Source organism: Sapajus apella, unplaced genomic scaffold (genome assembly GCF_009761245.1).
Source record: "Sapajus apella isolate SASKATOON/1434 unplaced genomic scaffold, GSC_monkey_1.0 scaffold65, whole genome shotgun sequence".
NCBI lineage: Eukaryota > Metazoa > Chordata > Mammalia > Primates > Cebidae > Sapajus > Sapajus apella.
In genome coordinates this window covers 2,774,240-2,787,214 of record NW_022437005.1, presented here as the reverse complement: position 1 = coordinate 2,787,214, position 12,975 = coordinate 2,774,240, and the positions used below count along the sequence as shown (strand labels likewise).

At 39.5% G+C, this 12,975-nt stretch overlaps 1 protein-coding gene across 2 annotated transcripts in view; it reads right to left on the bottom strand.

Annotated features, from left to right (window-relative positions):
* Positions 1–12,975, bottom strand: part of MACROD2 (mono-ADP ribosylhydrolase 2) — a 2,030,631-nt gene that overhangs the window by 167,956 nt on the left and 1,849,700 nt on the right. For both annotated transcript variants that reach the window (XM_032248219.1, XM_032248220.1), the window contains exon 10: positions 6,495–6,539. In XM_032248219.1, coding sequence (XP_032104110.1) covers positions 6,495–6,539 — 45 coding nt within the window. The remainder of the gene's footprint in view (positions 1–6,494; positions 6,540–12,975) is intronic.

The window sequence follows — 12,975 nt, the reverse complement described above, 5'->3', positions numbered from 1 at the left end:
CTATTTTTCTCAATGCCTCTCTAAGTCTATCCATGGGGGCAAATAAATTCTGAGGACAGTGTCAAGAAAGCATCTCCAAGTTTATTCCATTTGGATATAGTGCATTTCACTAGGTGTTAACTTATGTATCTAGCCCTCATCTTCCTACTAAGCTCATGACTTATGTCTTCAACTGCCTACATGGCATCTTGTTTGGGATTAGGGACTAAATATCTTTTGCCCCTCTAGATCCACTCTCCACCATTCACCATCCCTGCTGTGCTCTGGCAGGCTGGATTTTCTGGATTGCACCAATGAACTCCCTGGTTCTTTGGGTTCCTATTAGGAGTAGCCAATGGGGAGCTCAGGGCATTTACTTTCTAGGCACACGGTAGTTTTCATGAGCTGGTTATATCCCTCAATCTAACGTTACAGACCCTAGAGTTGGCCTTCTCCACTTAGAGTGGCCCTCTAAGTTTCTTGGGTCTCGTAGCCACCTCCTTCCCATTGTCCTTGCAGGGCTGGTACTTAACCATGCCCCACACTTCACAGCCCTAATAAGTTCCCTGTACTCAGATCACATCAGGCCCTCTCAATTTTTTTGTAAAGGACCTCATCAGGCATTTCAAATTTAAAATAAGACCGTCATATACTGGATGTCTATAAGCCTGTTCTTTCCACAGTATGGCACATCTCAAGGAATGATATTACTATCTACCCAGGAATTTAAACCCCAAATAATCATAAGCCCTATCATTTCCATTCTAAAATAGATTCCATATTCATCTACTGCACTGAGCCTTTGTAATCACCATAGTAGCCCAAACCAGCAGCATCTCATAATCCTCTAAATTATAACCTCTGGATTTTTAATCTCCCTGCTTTTACTCTTTACGTTCTCTTCTACACAGCAGTCAGTGTGAGCTTTTGAAACATAAACAAGATCACGTCGCTCAGCTGTTTAAAAACCATTGCTTAGAATGAGATCCAAGTCCAATTCCAGGCCTAGCACAGCATGTCATTTGGGCCCCACTGAGCATACTAACCTCACCTCCCACTTGCGTTTGGCTCTAGCTTTGTCAGCTTCCCTCCCCTTTATGTTCCTCAACCACTGCCAGGCTGGTTCCTACCTCAGGACCTTTGCACCTGCTGTTCTCACCCCCACTCCTCCAACACACACATTCATAGGTCTGCTTCATTCTCGCCCTTTGAATCTCAGATCAAATCTCACTCTCTAGAAGGCCTTCTCTGACTGCCTAATCTAAAGGCTCATCACAAAGGAAATCTCTCTTAAACACATCACTTGTATCTGAAATTATCTCGCTCTCTGGTGTATCCCTTTATCCTATGACTCCTTCCTCATCTCATCCCCCAGAATGTAAATTCCATGAGAAAAGGGCACTTGTCTTTGCTAATCCCTCTTGTATCCCTGGTGCCTAGCAGCGCCTTGTGAATTTCATTTCAAATTCTATTTTATTTTTGCTTCCTCAGGGCTTTATTTAAGGCCAAGATATAATGGGGACCCTGCCTAATTCTCTCTTAGCAGCTGTCGCCTTCATGCCAGGATTCTAAAATCACATTACAGAGCTATAGCGACTCATTTCTCATTTCCCAGTTATTAAAAAAGGAACAGAACAAAAAACAAACAAACAAAAAAAACCACATTTGATAGATGTGTTCTTAAAAACTTTGGCATTATAACCTGCAAAGCTTTTGGGCACTAGGCTAGGTTTTCTGTGGTGGCAAGTCAGTCACAGCTAAGGTTATTACCACAGCCAAGGTGAAAAATTTTGCCAATGACTACATTAGCAACTCCCCCCAAACTTCTGTCACTAGGTGCAAGATGGATGTCAACCCTTGGAATGGGTTCAGCAAAAACAGAAATGAGAAGCTTGGAGCAGCTCACCGAGTGCAAATACTGAGTTCAAAGGGATTCATAAAATGGGCAAAGTGACACTTGCAACCTCCCTTCCCTGTCACCGCAATGTGTTGTCTGCAACTGGAATCAAGAAGAGCATTTCCAGTGCTGAAAATTCAACTCCAAACCAGCATTTCTCCAAACTCCCTTTTTGCGTTTTGGTGAGTTACAGTTCTAGGTCTTCATTTTCCACCAGAATGGGAATTCCTGGGGAGTGGGAACTATTTAAAAGGGCATCCATTTGCCCCTTTTTGAAATATCTAAGCACCCCCCAACACATTCATAGTTTATTTTTTGAAAAAGTTGTAGAGCACTCCTTAGGTCAGTGGGCATGGATACATGTTGAATATGAACATGAAACATGTTATATGAAATACCATTGTATCATTTCATGATAGCATGGGTAAAGTGTTTTGGGGCATGCAGATGAAAGTCAGATACATAAGGCCTCTGTGCCCAGGTTTCTACTTGTGGCTTGGGAAGAACAACTTTCCCTCTTGGCCTGGGGGAGTGAAGAAGAGAGTTGCTTCTACCTCCCTTCAAACGCACCCCCATACTTTTCCTTGACAATATATCATGTGTTCTAGCTTGCCCTGTGTCTGGCCCAGGGTGGAAACCTGGAGATTTGTCAGGAGCATGGATTTGCCCCGAGGGAATCAACTGTGCCTCCAGCTGTGATGTGGTTGAATTTCCATAGGTGGTTGATAATTTTTTGTCCTTGCTGGCTCTGATTGGGGCTAATTTCAATAGTGCATAGTCATGGACATGAAAGCACATGGGAAAACATTTGCCATGCCAGGATTAAGGAAGATGATGATTAAAGGACTTTTAAAAGGAATTCTAGGCATTTAAGCCAGTCTGCTGCTTCCACCTCCCAAGGGAGTAGAGCCTTCCCTTACAGGTGACCATGTCTGATACCATCTGAAATGCTCCTGCCTCTACTTACTATGAAAGTCTGGAGACAGGCGCAAGAAAGTGAAAGACCTGAACTTTGGGGTTAGGCACACTCAGATTCAAATTCTGGCTCTGCTACTTAAGCAAGGAACTAACCCGTTTTAAGCCTCCATAATACCAGTTCCTGCCTTATATATAGGCTTGCTGTGTGTATTAAATGAGTTGTTCATGCATGTCAAGTTATTGGCACAAAGTAAAGTGCATGCCCAATTAAAGTCTGGCTCAGCAGAGCTGTGCTGTGGCTGACCTGAGCCAGCTCACACCAGCTAATTGTACCAACTCTCCCCAGCTCTTGTATTCATTGACCTCATGCTTGGAAGCTGGAAAAAGAGTAGGTGTGTTTATGCTGTAGAAATCTGCAAACTCTTCAAACTGGGCTCTCCTTACCCAGAGAGTTAATTTACAAGCACCCCAGTGGGTTTAGGTATTCAAGTTATTTGCTGTCACTCATTAGCATGTTTTGGCCAGTTGATTCACTCAAGTAGCCCTTCATTAGTGTCAGTTGCATTTGTAAAAATCCCTCCAGCTTTTCTACTTGAATGAGAAGAATTGATAGAGGGCAGGGGAAAGGCTGCAGTTACTGGCCTTGGGAGGATGGTTCAGACTCATCTTCGAGATTGGCATGCTTGAGTGTGAGATCTGAATGAAGCCAGCCTGCACACCAGTGTCTGGTGAGGCCAGCTGGAACCATTCAGCACAAAAATTCCCCATGATTTCAGCACTCAGGTATCAGGAAATAGAGAGTAGCTCCCACGCCCATTCTGTCTGAGTGGCTTAGCATCCTAGTGCCATTGAATATAACTTGAACAGCTGCATCCAGCTGCTGGAGACCAAACTCTCAGAAAACCTGGTGGAACTAAAATCAGATAAGATGATCTATTTAATGCCACTGAACTTCAAATGCTGACTCCAAACCTGTGGACTCTGTATTAGCATTAATAATGATTTCCTTAAAATCGTTCAGTGGTTTGGATAGCTAGCTAAATCTCATGGAGAAGCCAGCTCTCTTTGCTTAGAAATGTGTACTTATGGCATTTACGCAAATGAGCCATGGACAAGATAAAGGCTTTATACTGGGTGCTTGAAAGGGCAGTAACCCTCGTGGCTAAAAGATACTCCAAGAACATTTCATGTGAGCAGATAAATGAGAAGGGCAGGCATTCAGATTAAATTCATGAAAGTTAATTCAAGACATGGTGATAATTTAAAGTCTTTTTTAAACATATGGTTCTTTTTAACAAGACATTCTACAAGGGTGTAGGAATTGAGATTTTAATTAAAATTTTACCTTGAACTCTGTTTTGTAAGAGGCAAGCAAAATCCTTGTCTTAGGTCATATGCTTTCAGAAGCAAACATAGAAGGGTTTAAATGTTAAGCAGTTAATTTGAGAGATGATTTTAGCAAGTATCACAAGAGGAGTAGGGAAGGAAGATAGACAGGAAAAGGAAAACAGCCACTACTGGGTGTGCTCATGAGCACATTCCACTGTGGGCAACCAAGATTCCGTTTTACTGGGGACCTCTGAACAATGCTGTCCAATACCGTAGCCACTAGCCACATCCTGCCAATGAGTAGTTGAAATGTGGCCAGTTTGAATTGAGATGTGTATGTAAAGTACACACCAATTTCAAAGTCAGTATGGAAAGAAGGAATGTAAAATATCTGACTTTTTATATGATTATATGTTGAAATAATATTTTGGATTATTGTATTATACAAAATATTATTTTACATTCTTCCTTTCACTTTGTTCAATGTAGCTACTAGAAAATCTAAAATTATATTTGAGACTCACATTGTGTTTCTACTAGGCAGCACTGGAATAGAACCTGTGTCAGATGTGGATATTGACCAACCAACTTCTGCCTATTATTGGCTGAGGGCTGCTCTAGAGAAATTAACTTTCTGGTGCTTTGAGTTTGCTCCCAGGGCCAGAGTAAAACACTTAGCAGAGAGTCATAAGGACTTTCCTTGGAAAGCTGTTGATGCTGTAAAATAAGAGCAAGAACCAAGGAGACATAAGTAGGGCGCCAACAGCCACTGCTACAGTTCCTCTTCTACCTCCTTTATTCCTGCTCCTGACTTTCAGATTCTGCTTTTCATGCCCTCTGAATCCATTGCATTTGGAAGTCCGAGGGAATGTTGAGAATCAGACATGTTTGGACTGGAGAATAGTAGATAGAAGCTATAATCGTTCCAATGGACTTTTATGATGAAAAGAAACTGGTATTATTTCCCCTTGAAGATAGATAGATAGCAGGCGGTGAGAGGAGGGAGAGAGATAGATATAACTTAAAAGGACCACTCCAATTACACCTCTTGTAATGAGATCAGAGGCATCAGAATTTAAGGAGCTCCCTGTTGATAGAGCTGCCCAGACTGAGCCTGTCAGTGATTTGTAGGGAGTTCTGGCATCAACACAAAATTAGGACCTCTGAGATACCTCTTAAAAACTGGCCACATTTCGTGGTCAAAACACTGATTGCTAAAATGGGGGACAAGGAGCTTTTAATCATACAATTAAGCTCTACATCCTTCTAATATCTGTTAGAATGAGAGAAAAAACAATTTACTGAATGCTTACTATGATCCAAGCACTGTATGAAACTTTAGGTATGTTATCTGATGTAATCCCCCAAACAAAACGATGTGGTAAGAATTATTGCCCCCAGAATTGTAAACTGAGGCTTATAGGAAATGATACTTGCCTAAGGTCAATAATTGATAGAGCTAGAATTGAATTCAGGTCTATTGATTCATGGATTCACTATCAAAGACATGTTCAGTGGCTACCTTAGGCCATAACCTGTGCATTTAACCAACAGATTTTCTTCATAACAACTGGGCTATATTGAGGACTTGGCATGCATCACAAATTTCTGATAACAAGAGCAAAATATAAAATGTGGAAAGTGTATTTCCAAAGATGGCCACTGCACTATTTTAGGTCTTAAATGCTCTACAGAACCACTCCCAGTGAAGACACTGAGTTCATTTTCATTTCCTCTTGAATAGTGGCAGGCTTGTGACTACTCCAAAGAACACAGTTACATGGAGTGATGCAGAGGAATGTCTAAGCCTGAGAACACAGCGTCTCCCTTTTTCCATGAGAAACTCATTTTGGAAGCTGGCCACATAAAGTGGCCAGGTACAAGTGCTAAGTGTTTTGGGAAGTTGCCCCAGCTAAGATTTTAGCTGACAGTTGAGATCAATCAATCAATCAATAGCCAGACAAGAGAGAGAATCTTGAGATGGTCCCAGCTCCCAGTTGTTGAACCTTCCTGCTGAGCCCCAAACCTTGTGAACAGGATGATTAAGTTATCTCTGCTGTACTCATGAGCATCACAAGTGGTTGTTTGCAGCTTACCCTAAGTTGTGGGGGTGATTTGTTATGTAACTATTAACTACAACATCATGTTCTATTATTTTTACCTTAGCTGTCAGGAAACTCAAGGTCAAATTTATTGCTTAAATACACTAACTGCATTAACCTTAAGTGTCAGCACAGCAACTACTTTTTTATAACACTGAGCATGTATTTCTATTTTAATCTTACTTTTGTCTTTGAAAAAATATGAAGTATACATAAACAACAAAATGACCCCTGCTTACCTACTAATAATAAAATTATAAATTTAATACCTGAATCTTCTTTCATTTCAACATCCTCCTCCTCTTCATTATCATCTGTTAAAAAATAGGAAAAAATACTCATATGAAAGTGAGAAACACAAAGTTCTAGTTGGATTAATAAAAAAAACCAGACTGTTAAAATACGCATTTCTATTGTCTTATATTATCATGCTGAGTTAAGAAAGTATACACATTAATGCACCATTTAAAACCTAGGGTTTACATTTCCTTTTAAAAATTATTATATTTAGCTTGGTGAGGTGGTTCATGCCTGTAATCCCAGCACTTTGGGAGGCTGAGGCAGGAAGATCACAAGGTTAGGAGTTTGAGACCAGCCTGGCCCATATGGTGACACCCCATCTCTACTAAAAATATAAAAAATTAGCCAGGTGTGGTAGTGTGTGTCTGTTATTCCAGCTACTTACTAGGCTGAGGCAGGAAAATCGCTTAAACCCATTAAGTGGAGGTTGCTGTGAGCTGAGATCGCGCCACTGCACTCCAGCCTGGATGCCAGAGTTAGTTAGACTCCAACTCAAAAAATGATTTATAACAAACTGTGCAATCAATCATTTACTTATACAAATTCTATATGGTCACTTCAGTAATTTCAATTGCTCAAAATTAAAAATCAGACTTCAAATGTCACATGTTCTTCTTTTGTTAAGGGTCTGCATGCTCACTTCAAGTATCTGAGAAGTATGGGCATCATTATTTGGTCATAGACCAACACATACCAAATCCCTGCACCACACCATGAAAAGTGCTGCTTTGCTGCACATGGAAATCCCAACCTTTACTCATGTGCTTTCAAGTGCTCCACCAGTTGCACCATTCCTATTTAGCTCCCCTCATCTCCCACTATTACAACCCCTTTTAACTAGACAAGGACATGTGATTCCTCGGCACTGTAGATGGCATGCTTGCTTTTTTGAACTTCTGACATTGTCATCTGTCTCTCTTGTTCTCCACATCCATTGCTATGATGTGAATCTCTGTGTCACCCCCAAAATTCATATGCTTACATCTTTTTTTGAAGAAGAAGTAAATGATTTTATTTTTTTTTCTATTTTATTACATTTTAGGTTTCGGAGTACATGTGAAGAACATGCAAGATTGTTGCATAGGTACACAAGTGGCAGTGTGATTTGCTGCCTTCCTCCCCATCACCTACATCTGGCATCTCTCCCCTTGCTATCTCTCCAAGGTGATTGATTATAAGGTGAGGCCTTACAGAGGTGATTAGATCATGAGGGCAGAGCCTTCATGGATGGGATTAGTGTCCTTAGAAAAGATACCTAAGAGAGACCTCTCACCCCTTCCTCCGTGTATAGACACAGGGAGAAGATGGCTCCCTATGAGGAAGAGGGCCCTCACCAGACACCGACTCTGCCAGCACCTGGATCTTGGACTTCCAGCCTCTAGAACTGTCAGAAATAAATTTATGTTGTTTATAAGTCACCGAGTCCATGATATTTTGTTATAGCAGCCCAAATGGACTAAAATATCAGCCAGCGCCAAATCTCCTGTTTCTATATTTGCTCCTCTCTCCTCACATTATTGCAGTACAAATTCAGACTCCCAGTGCCATTTGCCTTAGCTATTTTAGCAGCTTCCTAACGGTTCCTCTCTCTTTCTCTCTCCTGGATCTCATTCCTTTTACACGTGGCTGCCAAATCAATCTTAAAATACAGCTCTGATCTGGTTCACAACTGTTCAGTGACTGCCCTCTGCCTAATGAGAAAAGTCTAGACTCTTCCTGGTAACACTCAAGGCCAATGATACCTGGTTCCAAACACTCTTCTCAGTTTCACCTCCTCTGTTACATGCAGACTACCACCTGCATGGATGGCAACACTGAACTCTTCTCTGTTCTCTCAAGGTCCCCTTCAGCTTCCTCTACCTGCCTTGGTCCTGCTAGCAATGCCCTTCTCCATCTCTATTCACTTTCATCCTTCAAGTGCAGGCTTGGGTGCCATAGCGTCTGATTTCCCCAAGTTTGAATGAATCATGTGCTCTTTGATGTACCTTATTTTTACTGCCTTCCTCGTATGGACTTTAAATACACATGGGCTTAGGTTGGCATCCCGGCACCTCCACCCATCCATCTCCTGGTCATGCAATCTTGGAGAAGTTACCTGAATCTGCCTGAGCTTCAGGTTCATCAGCTGTATAGTTGGATAATAATGATGCCCACTACATAGAGCTTTTGTAAGGATTAAATGAGATAATGCCGTGTAAAGCACTAGGGCAGCTACTGAAACCTTGTTAAGTGCTAAATATTAGCTATTATTATAATAAAATCACGCAGTCTACTTGTTAATTTATCATCTCTTTCAAATATTCATCTCCAGACCATAAATTCTGCAAAGATGGAGACCAGGTATTATGTTCCTGTAAATTCCCTGCCACTTAATGCCATTCATTTTATATACTAGAATCAATAAAGAAATGTCCACTGAATTAAATTTATATTATTTTCTATGTGCCTTATGCATATTAGCTATATGATGCTCTGTAAATAATGGGAAGTCAGTGAAGATTTGCAGCGTCCTCCTAAATGTGTGCTTTGTAACTTGTCATTCCAGGCAAATTTACTCAGTATGGCCCTCTTCTAAGAATCAATTATCAATAAAGAATACAGGTTTATTAGCCAAAGCAGAAAATGCCTTTAATTTGAGGTTTTAGAAAGGCAATTCTTGGTGACTATAGTTAACTTTTAAAAAAGTATTTTTTTGGTGATTTTCACATGATTTTTTATTCATTATATGAATGCAGTTTAGAAGGAAGAATAGCAATTTCTTAGAAATATAATTTTCTAACCAAATGATTATCAAATTATTAGTAACTACACTTCATAGATTCTTCCCTGTACTTAATATCTTTAAACAGAATTTTATTTTACAAAGCCATCTAAAATCTGTATGACAACAGACTCTCCAGAATCTCAGAGAAAGAGATGAAAAAGGGTCTACAATTTCTGGGAAAAAAATAAAGGGAGAGTCAAAGATCCCTTTGCTTGTCACTCACATTTCCATTATTCACCTGGCAAACACTCATTGGTAGCCTATTATGTACAAGCCTTTATATTTGGGGCTGTAGAAACACCAAGGAGAATGGAGACTTGAGCAGTTTTGTAGACTCTCACCAGTAGTAAAGAAACTAAGACATGTGGATACATTCCGACATAGGGTAGTCAGTGTTGTTAAAAAGGTGTCAGAGAAGGGATTGATGCTCTTAGCTATGCTACTTGGAAGTCTTCTTGTAGAACAAGACATTGAAGCTGATATTTGTGCTATATAGACTGTCCCAATAACATCATCCCCCAGAATGATTCCTATGTGTGGAAGGTTCAGGCTTGGTGTTAATTATTCATTAATTTCACTCATGCACTGATTTAGTCATACAGTGATTAAGAATCTGTTCAGAGTCTGGACTTAGACTGGTTTGGTTTACTTCCAGGTCAAACTACATATAACTAGGTGAATACTGGGCAAGAAGAATATCAGAATATTTTCCCCTGAAATATGGAGGACCTTCCCCTCACCCCAATCTCTCAATCACTTGTCTCTCACAAAGCACAGGATGAAGATTTTCTCTGAAGTTCCCTTATCTATCTAGAAACAGTACCCCCCAAAAGAAACACAATTGCCTTCCATCTTCTTCCTGGAATCTCATTATCTTTGCAGAAAAGCAAGCTGAGAATGCAAGCACACCTGGACAGATTTTTTTCACAAGATAATGTCTGCCTCTTGGGCTCATTCAAATTCCAAAGAGAATCATTTACAAGTTAATTTTTGTCTCCTGGGTCCATTCATTCTTCCTAATAATCATTTATTGCTCCTCAAAAAAATTGTCTACTTTCGCTATCCCCTCCCCTATGAAGAAGATATAAGATTCTGTGCCCCATTTAGCGAGTGTATAATCATTCTCACGCAATGTTCCATGCTTATGAATGTTAAAATAATTTTGCATGCCTTTTCTACTATTAACCTGCCCTTTGTCAGTTGATTTTTAGTGAACTTCCAGGGGGCAAAGGGGAAGTTATACTTTGCCCTCCTCATAATACCTATATGTCGGGGATTTTTTTATCTGAAAAATAGGAATAATAAAATTACCAACTTCTTAGGGTTAGAATTATATGTCAAGTGCTTACACAGAATGAGCATTCAATAAATACTGATTATTACTATTAAGACCATCCTTGCAAAAATTGTTATAATGAGAGAAATCTGATATAAAAAGTATGAAAACTGGCCAGCCATGTTTTGAAAGCTGAAACTGGACCTCTTTCTTACATCTCATACAAAAATTAACTCCAGATAGATTAAAGACTTACACATAAGACCTAACACCATAAAAACCTTAGAAGAAAACCTAGGCATTACAATTCAGGATGTAGGCATAGGCATAGGCAAGGACTTCATGACTAAAACACTACAACACAATGGAAAAAAAAGCCAAAATGGACAAATGGGATATAATTAAACTCCAGAGCTTCGGTACAGCAAAAGAAACAATCATTAGAGTGAACAGGCAACCAATAGAATGGGAAAAATTTTTTGCAATCTACCCATCTGACAAAGGGCTAATATCCAGAATCTACAAAAAACTAAAATTTACAAGACAAAAACCTCATCAAAAAGTGGGCAAAGGATATGAAGTCTCTTCTCAAAAGAAGACTTACACAGCTAACAAACATATGAACAAATGCTCATCATCACTGGTCATTAGAGAAACGCAAGTCAAAACCACATTGAGATACACCATCTCATGCCAGTTAGAATGACGATCATTAAAAAATCTGGAGAATAATAGTGGGAGACTTTAACACTCCACTGTCAATATTCGACAGATCAACGAGACAGAAAATTAACAAGGATATCCAGGAGTTGAACTCTGACCTGGATCAAGCAAACCTAATATCTGCAGAACTTTCCACCCCAAATCCACAGATTACATATTCTTCTCAGCACCACATCACACCTACTCTAAAACTGACCACATAATTGGAAGTAAATCACTCCTCAGCAAATGCAAAAGAATAGCAATCATAACAAACAGTCTCTCAGTCCACAGTGCAATCAAATTAGAACTCGGAATTAAGAAACTAACTCAGAACCACACAATTTCATGGAAACTGAATGACTGGCTCTTGAATGTTGACTGGATAAACAATGAAATGAAGACAGAAATAAAGATGTTCTTCAAAACCAAGGAGAATGAAGACAAAACGTACCAGAATCTCTGGGACACATTTAAACCACTGTCTACAGGGAAATTTATAGCAATAAATGCCCACTTGAGAAAGAAGGAAAGATCTAAAATTGACACCCTATCATCAAAATTGAAAGAGCTAGAGGAAAAAGATTTAAAAAAACCTCAAAAGATAGCAGAAGACAAGAAATAACTAGGAGCAGAACTGAAGGAAACAGAGACACAAAAAAGCCTTCAAAAAATCAATAAATCCAGGAGTTGGTTTTTTGAAAAGATCAGCAAAATAGACAGACCACTAGCCAGATTAATAGAAAAGAAAGAAGAATCAAATAGATGCAATAAAAAATGATAAAGGGGATATCACTACTGATTCCACAGAAATACAAACTACCATCAATGATTACTACAAACCACTCTATGCACATAAACCAGTAAGCCTGGAAGAAATGGATAATTCCTGAACGCTTGCACCCTCCCAAGACTAAACCAGGAAGAAGTTGAAACCCAGAATAGATCAATAATAAGAGCTGAAGTTGAGGCAGCAATTAATAGCCTACCAACCAAAAAAAGCCCAGGTCCAGATGCGTTCACAGCCAAATTCTGCCAGACGTAGGAAGAGGAACTGATACCACTCCTTCTGAAACTATTCCATACAATATAAAAAGAAGGAATCCTTTCCAAATCATTTTATGAGACCAACATCATCCTGATACCAAAATCTGGCAGAGATTCAACAAAAAAAGAAAACTTCAGGCCAATATACATGATGAACATAGATGCAAAGATCTTCAATAAAATATTGGCAAACCAATTGCAACAACACACCAAAAAGCTTATCCATCATGATCAAACAGGCTTCATTTTGGGGATGCCAGGCTGGTTCAACATACACGAGTCTATAATCATAATCCCCCACATAAACAGAACCAAAGACAAAAACCACATGATTATCTCAATTGATGCCAGGTCTTCAACAAAATTCAACATCCCTTTATGCTAAGAATTCTCAATAAACTAGGTATGGATGGAACATATCTCAAAATAATAAAAGCTATTTACAACAAACCCACAGCCAAAATCATACTGAATGGGCAAAACCCGGAAGCATTCCCCTTGAAATCTGGCACTAAACAAGGGTGCTGTCTCTCACACTCCTATTCAATATAGTATTGGAAGTTCTAGCCAGAGCAATCAGGTAAGAAAAAAAAATAAAGGGTATTCAATTAGGAAAGTAGGAAGTCAAATTGTCTCTATTTGCAGACAACATGATTGTATA